At 47.1% G+C, this 15,037-nt stretch overlaps 1 protein-coding gene across 1 annotated transcript in view; it reads left to right on the forward strand.

Annotated features, from left to right (window-relative positions):
- LOC750059 (liver carboxylesterase 1) overlaps nucleotides 1–15,037 on the forward strand; it is a 29,360-nt gene that overhangs the window by 11,223 nt on the left and 3,100 nt on the right. The window contains 8 exon segments of the mRNA XM_024349842.2: nucleotides 233–249; nucleotides 252–385; nucleotides 1,277–1,384; nucleotides 2,117–2,221; nucleotides 4,722–4,760; nucleotides 8,612–8,752; nucleotides 10,653–10,736; nucleotides 10,999–11,146. Of these exon segments, the coding sequence (XP_024205610.2) occupies nucleotides 233–249; nucleotides 252–385; nucleotides 1,277–1,384; nucleotides 2,117–2,221; nucleotides 4,722–4,760; nucleotides 8,612–8,752; nucleotides 10,653–10,736; nucleotides 10,999–11,146 (776 nt within the window).

Raw genomic sequence — 15,037 nt, forward strand, 5'->3', positions numbered from 1 at the left:
CTCATAAGACAGCATCAGGCATACAGTAGATGCTCAGTAAATAGTTGCCAGTTGAGTGAATGTAGAACCATACATCACCACAATGCTGTACTAATGAAAGCAGGGTCTCAGAGATGCTGAAGCCCAGCCTTATTCTTAAGGGTTCACTGAGAACCCCTAGCCCCATCTGTGGTCCTGAAGGTCCTGCATGACATCTCTTCTCCCCACCCTCAACCTGTTCTCTTCCTCACAGCACAGGGGATGAACACAGCCCGGGAACTGGGGTCACCTGGACCAGCTGGCTGCCCTGCGCTGGGTCCAGGACAACATTGCCAGCTTTGGAGGGAACCCAGGCTCTGTGACCATCTTTGGAGAGTCAGCGGGAGGAGAAAGTGTCTCTGTTCTTGTGAGTTTTCCTGGCACCGGGCCCAATCCCACGCTTGATGTGATGCAGATGAGACCTCTTGGACACCTGTCAATCCAGCTATGGATACCTCTGATTGCAATACCTGGATTCAGGACTGGCCCTACTCACAGCCCAGCATCAGGGGGTAGAAAGCTAAAAACCAGCTCTCCTTGGCCCCCAGGAAGCTCAGAGCTCAGCTTAGTGTCCCGGGGCCATACGAATCTCCAGTTGCAGCCTGCAATGGAGGCATTCTCCTCTTCCAGCTTGGTTGAGCTCTTTCTCTCTCTCTCTCTCTTTCTCTCTCTCCTTCCCACTCATTTTAACCTAAGGACTCACATCCCTTCTCTTGGGAAGTAGGAATAGGCATAAATTATGAGTAAGGGCAGGCAGAGAGAAGAGGTGGACAGAGGTCATTGTTTGGCTAAACCAGACCTACATGTGGAGGGGACATGGACACTGAGCAGGCTGGGAATTCCTCTGGGGTGGTCTGATGGCTGGTCCATGCCCAAGAAGGAGGCAACAGTCTTTGTGACTGTGTGGTCCAGTGGGCTAGGGGAGGCAGGCAGAGGAAGGAGGGATGGAGCCGAGGATAAGGAGGGATGGGGCAGGGGTTGTGGGTCATAGACACAACCTCGGGTGTGAGGGGTCCTGCTGGGATTGGGGATTGGGTCCAGGAGACACTGGGGGATCTGGGATGGAAACCCAGATGAGAGGTGCTGGGAGCTGTAGGAAGACTTCCGCCTGCCTGGAGGTGGGCAGAGGGTCAGCCCACTACTGGATTCCTCAGTCCTGTGTTGGTTTTATAGTGGAGTAGATCTAGCCTGGAAGAGTGAGTGAGTCACTGACCCCACTCCTGAGCATGAACTCTCCTCCCCTCCACTCTGCTGTCAGGTTTTGTCTCCATTGGCCAAGAACCTCTTCCACCGGGCCATTTCTGAGAGTGGCGTGGCCCTCACTTCTGTTCTGGTGAAGAAAGGTGATGTCAAGCCCTTGGCTAAGGTAGGTCTCCGGCTGGTACGTCTCCAGCTGGACACCCGCACCCCCTTGGTTCTATGCTCCTGAATCCTCAGGGGTCTCTCTTGTGGTCGGTTGTAGCTAATGTTCTCCTAGAATCACTGAGGCACCAATGGCTGAGCAGGAAGGGCAAGGAGACACCTTGATCAGCGTCCCAGTTTCACAGCCCGGCAAACCAACACAGGGCTTGGAAGGGATTTGCCAAGGGCAGCAGGTGATCAGGGCAGAGCTGGGACTCCAGCTCATGGCCCTAGCAGCCAGTACAGTGCCCTGTCAGTGACCACACTCCTCCTATGTGCCAGGGCCTGGTGCCTTGTTGGGCAGTGATGGTGTCTTGTGTCTCTCAGGGTCTGCCTAATGGCTGGTAAGTGGAACAACCAGGATTTGAAAGCAGACAAGGAAATTCAGGATTCCATGCTCTCTATCCCAGCTCCACCTCACGTTTCTTGACACATTCAGCTTGAGATGATTATGTCCATTTCAATGGAGATAAGGTAGCAGAGATGAGAGATTACATAATTGATCCATGTTACAATTGAGATTAGTAACAGAGGCAACGCTCCATGGAACCTGGAACCCACACCCGCGGGTCTGCAGTATCTTCTGCTGCTCCCTGCCACTAGTACAAGTTGGGCTTGGTATAGAATGCCACTTTCCTCTTTGATGGAGGGAAGGGATGTCGCTCTTGAACTCTGTTGTTGCCTGTGATCTTTGCAGCAAATTGCTATCACTGCTGGGTGCAAAACCACCACCTCAGCTGTCATGGTTCACTGCCTGCGACAGAAGACGGAAGAGGAGCTCTTGGAGACGACATTGAAAATGGTAGTTTGACTGTTCCCATAGCCCAAACCCTGTAAACTTGGTCCCAGACTTCTTCATTTCAGCTGTCCTCTTGCCCAGGGACAGTTACCTGGGACAATGTCTCAACTCTCAGGAGTCTCAGTATCTGAATGGGGAATCTGATTTGTCCTTTCTTATTGTAAAATGCCACAAATGTAAAAAAAGAAAGTCAAAAAATAACATGATAAGAAATTGTGTAACAATCCCCAATCCTGACCAAAATTTAACATTTTGCCATTCTTGTTTTCTGATGTATTTTTAAGAAATTAAATGTTATATATTCCCCGGGGACACCATCATCCTGAATTTGGAGGATGGAGATATTAAGCTCAAAGATTTTCAGAAAGATGTCACAATTTATCTTGGTTGACTTAGAAACTGTTTGTATTAGACCTAGTGGTGGTCCAGTTTTCTAGATTTTCTGAGACTCTGACTCAATTGTCATCCTAGGATAGTCATCCATCCACCCATTCGTTAATCCGTCTATCTATGATTGTCTTATCCATCTATCTGTTCACTAATTCATCCAATTCACTCATATCTTTTTATCAATCTAATGTCAACCTATTCATAACTTTGTATTTATCTATTTTCAATCCATCCACCATTCATGGATCATCCAGCCACCTTATATCTCAACTCCATCACCCATTCCTCCAAAATCAACAATCCAGTTATCGTCTGTCTGCTAGTTTTCACCCATCTATTCACGTATCCATTCAATTCAACTGTACTCCATGTATTGACCAACTCCATCCATCCCTCCATTGATCCATCCATCCATCCATGCTAAGTATGTAGGGGTGGGTGTTAGAGGTAGCAAAAGAGACATGAAGTGGACATAGTCCCTGCTCTCAAGGAACTATCCAAAGAGAAACACATTCATATACTTCGCAGGTTGAGTATGGTGGCAGCACAGAGGGGAAGCATTCATTGTAGTCATTGGGAATGCTTCACAGAGAAGGTGGAGGAGCCAGATTTGAGACCAGACAGTGGAATTCAGGAGTTCATGCCCTTAACCCTGACTCCAATGTTACAGTTCAAATTAGTCACAGAGGCAACACTGTGGGACCCAGAACTGACACCTGCGAGTCTAGAGTATCTTCTGCCATCCCTGCTCCCTGCCATCCTCACATATTAGGACTTGGGGACCTTTAGGATTGTTGGATGGCCATGGCAGTCTCTCATCACAGGGAAGCCCAGGAGGACAAACACCCAGATGACACAGCACCCAGGGCCATTGGGAACTATTCCCTTTGAGGGGGAAGAGTGTGAATTCCAAGCTCAGGAGTAGCCTGGACTCTCTCTTTGGACCTGAGGCTACTCCTGGGTCCCAGGGCTGGCCTCTACCACTGGACTCTGCTTGTGTTTCCATGAGTGGAGTCCAATGTGGTCTTGGTGCTTAGGTCTTGGCTCAGGCTCTAAGTGACCAAAGTGTTCAAGGAATTAAAACACAACTGTTTTCTAACGCCTGGAAGGAGGCAAATATTCCAGCAATTCTGCATGTGGCATCAGAGGACCCAGCTTAAAAGGGAAGAGTTGAGTCTTTGGGAAAACCCATCCCTAAGATCCTGGAACATTCTTTTGAGTTTTTCTGAGATCTTGTGGAAGCACCTCCATGATTACGCACTGCCTGCAGTACACACATATGCAGACACACAGACAAACACACACACACACAGATACACACACAGAGAAACACATACAGACACACACACACAGAGACACACACAGACACCCACACACAAAGAGACACACACAGACACACTCACACACACACACACACACACACACACTCCTGGCTAGTGGGACTTCAATCCTTAATGGAGGGACCTGCACTGGTTACATCCTGAGCACAGGTCAAATCTGGGAACTACAGTGCAACACTACAGTCATTGCAATCTTGGTGAACACACACCAAAGAGAAACGTGGGGTAGGATGAGACTCAGTGAGCTTGCATGAGTCAGGGCTTTCTAATGGAGATGAGGAAACTCTCCCAAGTGCCTTGAACAGAAAAAGAAATGTGTTGCAATAGCATCCTCGTGTAAACTGAAAATCTCAGGAGTTGATGGCTTCAGGCATGGCTGGATCCAGATGATCATAGGATATTATTGAGAATCTACCATTCTCTATCCTTCAGCTTTGCACATCTCTGTGTTGGCTTCACTCTTAGGCAGATATATCTCCTGGGAAGGTTAAAGACAACAGCACTCTAGTTTTCTGTCCTATCTGCTTAAAAACCCTCTTTCTAAACAATTCCTGCAAAAGTTTTGGGGTAAACTCTATTGGATTTACATGGGTGTATGCCCATCCCTGAACTAATATTCATGTTCAGGGAGATGGAGCACCGCAGGTCGCATATAGATATACGAATTCACGGAGTGATGCGGGAAGAACCTGACACCTCTGTTGCCCCACTCACCCAGCTCAGTGTTCTCCTGGGAAGCCTCTCACCCACATCCTCTGCCTTTGTCTTCACAGAAATTCTTATCTCTGGACTTACAGGGAGACCCCAGAGAGGTAAGGACCTTTTGTTTCTGGATTACGGGTTTTGAGTCTTAGCACCTTTAAGCTCCAATTAACTGTGAGTGAAAGAATCATCTCTTGGGTAATTATAGTAACTCCTGTGTGTTTGCTGCTGAGGCCCAGAGAGGGATAGTGACTCACCGGGGTAACACAGCCGGGAAGACTAGTGGCTGGCCTGGAACCCATTTTCCTGACTCCCAGTCCAGTGCTCCCAGGCATCACCTCTGTGTGCCCTGGGCTCTGCCCACTCCCCTTCTTTTTTACATTTTCTGCTCCCCAAAATGGCACTGTAGGAGGAGGCTGAACCAGAACCTTCCACAATCAGGAGGCAGAGGTAACAGCGATGATTAGCCAAGGAGAGGGGAAGCCTAAATCTCAGTCCAAGGACACTCGCCTCCTCCCAGCACACAGGAAACTCCAACAGTATTCTCCCAATCTCCTCAACCCCACCCCCATCCCCACCTCCCAGTGGGTTGACAGTTTCTGGTGACATCACCTCTGCAGAATCTTACAATCCTGTCCTCTCTGCTGCCTCCCTGGAGATCACAGCACTCTCCTAAATGGTCATGGGCGGAGTACATAAGATTCACTCAGCAAAGATAATAAACACTTCCTATGTGCCAGGACTTTTTTAGGAGCTGGGGATATAGCAGTGAAAAAAGAAAGACTCCCTGCCCTCTTGGGACCTTCCATTACAGTACAAGGACAGTGCAATAAAAAAGCAAATCAAGTATGTATTGTTTGATGGTGTGCAGCATTAGGGTGTAGAGTTTGTGGGTGGCTTCAATTTAAGTAGCAGGATCAGGGAATGGTTCAATGAGAAGGTGGCATTTGAGCCAAGCTCTGGAGGAGGCAGGAAGCCAGCTGTCAGGAAACTGGAGAAGCCTATTCCAGGTGGAGGGAATAGTCACTGCAAAGACCCTGACGGAAGGGGCCAGTCTGGCTGGAGAGGACTGAGAGTGGCGACAGACTGGCTTGAGGCTACAGAGGTAATGGGCAGTGGGAGAGAGATCAATTAAAGTACTTGGATTTGGATTCAGAGCAAGATGGGAAGCCTTTGGAGGTTTTGAACAGAGGAGTCACATGATGTTAGATCTCACAAAGGTCTCTGTCTCTGGTGTTCAAATAGACTGTAGGAAAGGGGCAGAGTGGATGCAGTTGACCAGCTGGACAGCCACTGCATTGCCATAATCCAGGCAAGGGCTCCTGGCTGCTTAGACAGGGCTGTGGCAGTGGGGATGGGAGGAGTGGTTGGAGTCTGGATATCTTTGAAGGAATAGCTGACAGGATTTGCTGATGGACAGGATTCAAGGGGTAAGAAAGGGGGAGAAGTGGAGGACGCCCTGAGTTTTCTGACACAACAAGGTTGTGCCCACACAGGGCAGCCACTTGCAAACTCTAAGTGGACAACAATCACTTGTCATTGTTGCTGATGGCAGTCTTCCAGCATGGCTGTCACCCAACTGAGGTGCTCCCGTCTCTTGCCTCAACTTTTATCCTCTTCTACTTCACCTTCTCTCCCCATTTCCATGTCTCATGGTGCAGCCAGACTGGCCTTCCTTAACAGAATTAGAGCACGTCACCCCCACTTCTTAAAAGTCTGACCTTCCTTATGAGACAAATCCCCTTCCCTCCATGGAGTTAGTCCTTCAAAACACACCTGTGTGCACACTGTGTGCCAGACTGTGCAGAAGGTAGGCTCTGCACCTGTCCCTCCCTCTAGACCCTGCCCCACAGCATTTCTCCAAGCCCAGAACTCTTGGTTGTTTCTGGAATTTACCCTGCACAGTGACACCTATGTCCTTTTGCTCATGCAGTTCCCACTGTTTAGAAATTCTCACTCCTTTCCTCACCTGTCAATACCATTCACTGCCCAGAGCCCACCGCAGGCGGGCGGCACCTCCTCCACGTAGTCTGCCCTGTGTCTTCCTTCCAGAGGGGCTGCTCCTCTTGCTGGCCCCTCACGGCAGCCCTGCCTGAGCTGCACATCCTCTCAAGGAGGCTGGACTTGCACCCCAATCCTGTTCTTCATTGTCAGCCATATTGGATTAGGATCTGATCTTGTCCAGCTGGGTCTGGTCCACTTTTCAGAACATCTCCCCCAGGCAGTCCGAACTAGCTCGTCATTCATTGGCTTTTGTAGGCAGACCAAAGGTCCAGAAGCCATAGGGTCTCAAAGGCTAGGAATTGTCCAGTTCCATCTGATATCCAGAAGGGAAATATAGCCCATGGGGCATGGAACTGGGAAGATTCCACAGAGGACTGGTGTCTATGAGAGGGACCCACAGCAACCTTGCTAACAAGTAATACCTAACAGTTATTCAGCCTTTCCAGACACCAGGTGCTGTGCTAAGTATTTGACATGTGTTCAGCCATTTAATCCTCACAATAACTCACCTCTTCGATGAGAAAACTGAGGCCCAAAAAGATGAAACTCCCAGCCAGTAAGTAGTAGAGCCAGGCTTCAGATGCAGTTGATCTGGTTTCAAAGTCCACGCTCTATCTTAGCAACTACACCATTGTGACTAAATATGAAATATAACTGTACCCAGAACCAGCTACCCTGATGGCAACACATGAGTCGGGCTCTCTCTAATCTGTGACCATATAAAAATTATTCATCAAAGGTAAAACCTAAAATTAAGACATGGATCAATATACTGTGAGTTAATCACTGATTCTTTTACTCATGATTTTCTCTCTAGTAGGGAATCATGTCCTAGTCTAGGCTCCTTGAGTGACCGGGGTTCGGTACCTCCTCAAAGCCACCCGTGGATCAATAAGAGCTCTTGTTTAAATACAGATAGATAGCATAATCTCTTCCTCATTAATCATGGATTCTGTGTTTATAAATTCACCTGCTTGCTAAAATGTCCTTATAAACCCCAAATCGATACTGGTGGCACTTTCATGGTCACACACAGGCAGGTACAGAGCAGGGGAAGCTGGATTTGCATGATAGGCACGTTCCATCTGAGATCCGGCAAGGCAACCTCTCTCTTCTTGTTTCATCTCTGATGTTTACAGGTGTCCTCTTCGTGGTCTATTTAGTGCCATGTGTTCTGCATTTTTGTGCTTTTTGTAGTGATGTCACTGTTTAGAGCGATCCCAAGAGTAGCGCTGCTGTCTGGCGTTCCTGAGCTAAACAGGCTGTGCTGTGCCTTACGGGGAAGGCGCCTGTGTGAGACAAGCTTGGATGAGGCAGGAGCTGCAGTGCTGCTGGCCGTGCATTTGGTGTTGAAAAATCCACATAATAGCATGTTCAGAAAAAGGAGAAGGAAATTGGCCGATTCATACATGAGGCTGTGATGGAAAGGGCTAAAGTAACACCTATTGTGTGGGATAGAGCCGTGGAAGTCTCTTTCAACAGAAACCCACACATAAAAGAAGGTTGATGAAAATGTTGTGGCCAGAGGTTTGCAAGAACCTAACCCAGTATTTCCCCCTTGAGTGATGACCCTGTATTCTCTAATTCAGCACTCATGGGGGCTTTATCAGAAGCAACTGCCAGGACTACCGAAAATCAACTGTGGACACACAGAGGGAAATGCATGCACTTCAAATTGAAATATATAGACATGTAATTTTACATAGGTAATACATGTATTCCAATCTGAGTGAAGATTTCTTCCTCTCCTCATCACCTGAGCAGTGTCAGCCTCTGCCTGAAGTTCTGCCCCTGAGTCACGGAGACCTACCCCCCTAAGTTAGGATCCTGAGCATGTGCAGCCATGGCCCATGGCCATGCCGGTCTATGGTACTGGTCTCACCCTCAGACAGGCAGAGTTGGGGACATGGGTGTGACTAGGGAGGGAATCACAGGCGCTGCACTGCTCTCTCCCCAGAGTCAACTCCTTCTGGGCACTGTGATTGATGGGATGCTGCTGCTGAAAACACCTGAAGAGCTTCAAGCTGAAAGGAATTTCCACACTGTCCCCTACATGGTCGGAATTAACAAGCAGGAGTTTGGCTGGTTGATTCCAATGGTGAGAAGGCACACGTCTCTTGGAGGGACTCAACCACCCCCATCAGCCCTCCTGTCTCTGGTCCCAGGAATGCTTCCCTCTCCGAGCTGCACTCTGAGTCCTGGGCAGCTGTTCCCTTCAGCAGGAGTTAACATTTCCACGGAAATCTTCTCCAGGAGGGCACAGTTTTCACCGGGGTATCAGGGTCCTGGGATTCCCTCTCCCCAGACTCTCTTATTGTCTTCCTATTGAAGAATCCTGAAGTGTGTGTGCTGGGAGGGCCAGTAGAGAAAATAACTGTGCAGATGGGAAAACTGAGGGGGCCTAGAAGGGGGAAGGAGTTGAGGAGTCCGGAGAAGCAGTCGGGGGCTTCCTGGCTTCCCACCTCAGGCTGGGTGTGCGTAGTTCCCCTGAAAATCACTCATGCTCTTCATCACCTCATTGAAAATATCCAAAGAAAGTGGCTTCTTCTTGAGTTACCATTGACTTCTAGGGAACAGCAGAAATCAGGTTCTACTAAGAGAGTGGAGGGTCAGAGGAAGATGAGGATGGAAAAGCTACCTAATCGGGTGCTATGCTCAATACCTGGTAACAAAATAATCTATACAGCAAACTCCAGAGACCCAAATTACCCATGATCAAACCTGCACAGGTACCCCCAAACCTAAAATAAAAGTTGGAAACAGATAAATGGAAAAAGTAATTGAGTTCTAAAAGTAAAGAAGTGTTCTCCTTCCAGTTGAAGATAAACAAAACTGACCCTGGTTAAAGCAGTAGGACAGATTTATTCAGTAATATGATTGCAATAGGGGAAATAGTCCAGCGTGGACTGGACTCACATCCCCGAAACAAAAGCCTGATGATGTTTCATAGGCCAGGTGTGCCAAGGGAAACACACTGTGGTCTATGGGGAGAGGCTTGGTTCATGTGACTAGACCGCCTGGATGTCTTCATCCTGGCTCACCTGGGGCAGAAACAAACTCCTCTTATCTTTAGGACAGGAAGCCATGCATTAGACCGCAGGAAGAACCCACTGAAGTCAGGCTCTACTCTTTCCACAGGGACTGGGAAGATCAGGAGTGAGCTCCCTGAATGTTTGCATTGCAAAGAGAAGGCTCTCAGGTCCTCAAGGAAATGGGGTTGGGTGGTAGATTCACATCCCAAAGGGCAGAGAAAGTGTTTATCATTGCAGGCTTCTAAAGTAACTGCTCTAGTTGGGTTCGGGGACCTGGCTGCTTCTCTCCAGGTTTTGGCTGGAGCAGAGTAAATTGTCCTGGCAGGGTTGAGCCTTCGCAGGCAGTTATGTTAAGGATACTGGGGTCATTCTAGGGACACAGCCTTAAGCTGCTAGAAGCAATGCTAGAGATTGGTCGAGTCCCTGAGTGCAGAGGTTTGGGAAGAGTTGCTATGTGAGTAGAGATGTGCAGTTTGCCCCTCTGAAGGATTTCAGAGGTTATACCAAAGACCAAAGCCACGAAGACAGGATCTAAGGCTTTCAGTGTCATCTGTGACAGGTGGGGGTACTAGGGAGGTCTACATCCTCTTCCCCAGAGCCCTCTATTCCACACTGGCCTGGCAGACACCTTGCGTCTCCATGTCACTGACCACTGTAGGGATCCCAGCCACAGACACACACACACACACGCGCACACACACACACTGCAAAACACTGCCACAGCTTCTCTGAAATTTTGTTTTTTGTTTTTTTTTTTTTTGTAAACTTTGCAATGCTTGACTTTCTGGATATAAGCCCATTTGATTCATTGATTTCACCCATTTCAGTAAAGACCCATGCCCTTAAAAGCCCCCATAATTAGAGGACTTTCAGACTGCATTGGTTTGGTTGGTTGGTCAGTTTGTTTCTTATCATTAATTCCCAATGATTCATAAATGCTGAACTTTTTTTTTTTTTTTTTTTTAGCAGTTGATGAGCTATCCACTCTCCGAAGAGAAACTGGACCAGAAGACAGCCATGTCACTCCTGTGGAAGTCCTATCCCCTTGTTGTAAGAGTCTAGGAATCATGGGAATTGGCTGAGACCCAGAGAGGGACAAGGACTTGCCCAAATCATAGAGCAATTAAATGGCAGATTGAAGACTGGGGCCTGAGGGTTTCCCCCATCTTTCCACCTTTCCCACTTCACTTTCCACCCTAGCGGGGAGTTGCACAGGGCTTATGGGGTTCACCATTGAGGCAGGACTTTCTGGTGGGCTGGAGAAGCTGCATCGCTCACCAGGGGCTGGTGGTCACCTTTTGATCTATTTCAGTTCATTGCTAAGGAACTGATTCCAGAAGCCACTGAGAAATACTTAGGAGGAACAGATGACCCTGTCAAAAAGAAAGACCTGTTCCTGCACTTGATAGCAGATGTGATGTTCGGTGTCCCATCTGTGACTGTGGCCCGGAACCACAGAGGTGAGTCCCAGAGGTCGAACGGGAGGGACACAAACCCCACGAGCTTCTGTATCTGACCCACCTACCTCCCAGCATAGACAGACATGGAAACAGCTGAGGGTCAGGCCTCAAAGGCTGATTCCATATGGCATGGGATGAGGTGCTGTCTTATTTTGGTTTATGCCAGCAGAAGACTGTGAGAAAAAAAAATCCAGAGGCAAGTGGTTTTTTTAAGGTAATGATCCCAGATAACAGCAGTAGGGAGGTGGGGAAGTGAGAGAGGAAAGAGATGGAATCCAATCCAAGATGCGTTGTCAAGGGAGTATCCACTGTGGACAACTGGAGCGGGGAAACTCAAGGAAACACCGAGAATACAGGGCTCAGGGGCATCCCATCTGAGTGGCAAGGGAGCCGGGTATTTATTCACCAGCTTCTACTTGTCATTGGTTGAAGGCTCTTGCAAGGAGTTGTTTATTCCCTGTGACTTCGACCTGCTGCACACAAGGGCAGAGTAGTCTCTTGTGACCAGACAAAGGCCTCAGGCTGGGAGCTGCAGATGCTGGAGGTGGAAGTCAGGCTGGCATGCCCAGGAAGAGGGGATATAGGTGAGATCCTGACAGCATCTGCTGCAAGGGCTCCATGCCTGGAGTTATCATGGGACATAGGGCTGCTGTAGGACAAATATTGAAAGATGAGTCGTGGAAGGGTTTTAAGGTCTGAGCCGGCTGCAAACAAGTTTGTTAAGTATTGGAGCTGGATAAAAAGTGGGAGCCCTGCATGGGATCCAGAGGATTGTCCAGGACCAAGAAGGCCAGAGAGAGGAGCCAGGGCGGGTGTGGGGGAGGTGGTCTGTAGAATGGCAATGTCTGAGGCTGGCTTTTATGCATCTCAGTGCGTGCAGTAGCATGCAAGCACAGGGCAAGGGCAGGGTCTATACAGGACCTTCTACCACTGACCCAAGGCTGTGTGGGTGGGGCATGACGTTAGGGATGTGTGTGCTCACCTAGAGAGGAGTGTCTGTTCCTGCGTGCCAGCTAGAGGAGGTTCACAGGATTCTTTTTCTTCCAGCTCTCATTCGCCTAGTCTGCAAGCTAGGAAATGTCCTCTCTCTAACCATGCTGGAAGGGTTTTTAAATTTAGAACTTCATAAGCATGATAAAAACTAGCTAACGCTTAACTAGCAGGTGCCCTGACACACCTTTGCACAGGAAGGGGCAGGTGCTCATAACCCTCATTTCTTCACAGGGTCCTGATAAAAACCTTTAACCAAGACCACTGGAGTTGAATCTGTTCTTTCTTAAACTTGCCGTTGCCCTATGCTCTGCGTCTGATCTATATATAGAGTTCCCATCTCCATTTTCTGATGGTTTGAGCAATACTGAACTTATGTTTATCATCTGGTTTCCCATGACTTTAAGTTCAGGGTTTTTTTTTTTTTGCCAGGACTACACAGATTTTATCTACTTTCACTTATTGTTGTCTCACTCTTTTTGATAAAATAACATTTCTGAATATAAAATTAATATGTTAAATTATAGAAACTTTCAAAAATATGGAAGCACAAAAAGAAGAAACTATGTATCACTCATATTTCCACTACCTGGAGGCAAGTGCTATAAATTTTTTGTGTTTTCGTCTAAAGATTTTCCATGTCCTATATACTTTAAAAATCAATTTTATATTTTACTTTTGTTCATAGAACACTATGTTGTGAGGATTTTCTCAATGTTGATACAAACTCATCAAAGCATTCCTTATTCCATGAAATGGCTGTGTTAAATAGACTTTAATATTCATATCCTATTAGATGTTTAGCCTGGCTACTCACATTCTGATGCTACAATAACATTGAGCTCAGCCTAATGTTCATAAGTCTCTAAACACATGTCTAATAATTTTCTTAGGATTATTTTTAGAAGTAAATAACTAGGTTGGACAATGCAAATGTTTTAGAACTTTGGGCAAATATTGTAAAATTGCATTCCACTGCATAAGAATGTGGATTTCTTAATTCTCTTTCTCATTTGGGATGCTAAGGTTAAAAATTAGCATAACACTTCCAGTTTCATAAGCCTTCCCCACCAACAAGAAGCACATCAGCCTGTTTTAATCTGCATGTCCTCCATGACTAGCCCTCTCATTGTCTCTGCTTCTCTTATTATGTCTAATTGTCATTACCCAAATCTGTGCGCTACTTTCCTCTGAAGACTTGTGTTGTGATTGTAAGAATTGTATAAATATCAATGGCTTTAGCCAAAGAGTTTTACAAAGTACGTTTTGGGCAGCATGCTGCCTATAATAAGTTCTATCATTCACAAAAGCTGTTTCTTCTATGGTTGGCTCTGAGTTTCTTTGGAAAATGTTCGAGGGGCAAAGGCAAGGTCAAACCCTCCTTTTAGCAAGTTTTGTATGACCTTGAAGCAGCCATTTAACAGGTGGATTACAGAGCCACAGAAGGATGGCATCTTCCCAGGTGCGCTTCCTGCTGAGCCGAGGGTGCAGTGCAGGAGGCTGACAAAGATAGGTGAATAGATTATTCTTCATTCTCACATTGAAATGACATGTGCGGGTGGGGCATGAGGTTAGGGATGCGTGAGCTCCCATTGTTAAATCCTTTTGTGAACGAATTTTTAATGATGTTAAGAAATGATGGCTGGAGGTGGTGGCTCTTGCCAACACTCTCAGCATTTTGGGAGGCTGAGGTGGGAGGATTATGAGAGCCTAGGATTTCAAGATCAGCCTGGGCAACATAGTGAGACCCTGTCTCTACAAAACAATTTAAAAGGGAAATGATTACAGTGTACTAAAAAATACCATATATAATATCATCCCAAGTTAAATACATAAAAGAGAGATATGCTAAAATAAAAAAGAAGCATTCTCTGAGTGGAAGAGTTATGAGTGATACTTTAAATTTGATTGTTAAAATTGATTTTTAAATTATATAGGATATGGAAAAATTTTAGAAGGAAATACAAAAAATGCATGGCCCTTGCCTCAGGTAGTGGAATTATGAGTGATATCTAGTTTTGCTTTATGCGTTTCCATATTTTTGTTTCTTCTAATTATTCCTAATTGTTTTTATTTTCCAAATTTCTTACTGTACCCAAAGGGGAGGACATTGTAAATTTTCTCCACCAGCCTGGCATTGCCCTGACTCTTTCCGTCTTAGTGTCACTTCTCAGTGGGTATCATGACCAGTGCAAAGTGCTGAGGCACAGGGCCAGGCGGCCCACGAGGTAGCCCTGAAGGGGCAGCGATCTGTGGCTCCAATGAGCCAATCATTGGGAAACTGGCATCTTCTTGGGGCTGGGACAGGAGAGCTTTGTTGGTGGGAGAGGAGGGCAGAGCCGAAGGAGAGAGGGCAGGGGAGAGGCAAGGTCACCCTTGCTCAGCGCCTTCTTTTCTCTGCCAGGGCTTTACTGCCTTAACACCCTAACACTCCCAGGCCAGGCAGGCAGCAAGACACATGGGGACAGTGAGCTATAAAGCAGTGAGTGCCGCAGGTTCCTGAGACACAAGAGGCAGATTGTTCCCTCTCTGCATATGTTTGTATTTAAATAGCCTCATGTTCAGACAAGCAACTTGGATTTGCTTCAGTCTTCTCAGGATGGGTGAGAAAAACACTGGAAATGCTCAAAACGAGGCAGAACAGAAGACACCTGTCATGGTGGAGATGGCATCCAAGTGAATGAACGCGAGTCTGTTATCAATGAATTATATCCGGTGTAACCAGATGTAGAGAGATTGTCTTGTGTGAGAATGCACCAGCAGGCAAAGGGGTTTACGAGGCAGAGTCAGGGTCCCTGCACCGGCAGCTGTTTTAAATGAATTGACCCAGGGTTTCCACATTCATTCATTAAACATTTGTTCATTGAACAAATATTTGGCTCTAATTCCGCTTCCACCTCA

This window comes from Pan troglodytes, chromosome 18 (assembly GCF_028858775.2).
Source record: "Pan troglodytes isolate AG18354 chromosome 18, NHGRI_mPanTro3-v2.0_pri, whole genome shotgun sequence".
Classification (NCBI taxonomy): Eukaryota; Metazoa; Chordata; class Mammalia; order Primates; family Hominidae; genus Pan; species Pan troglodytes.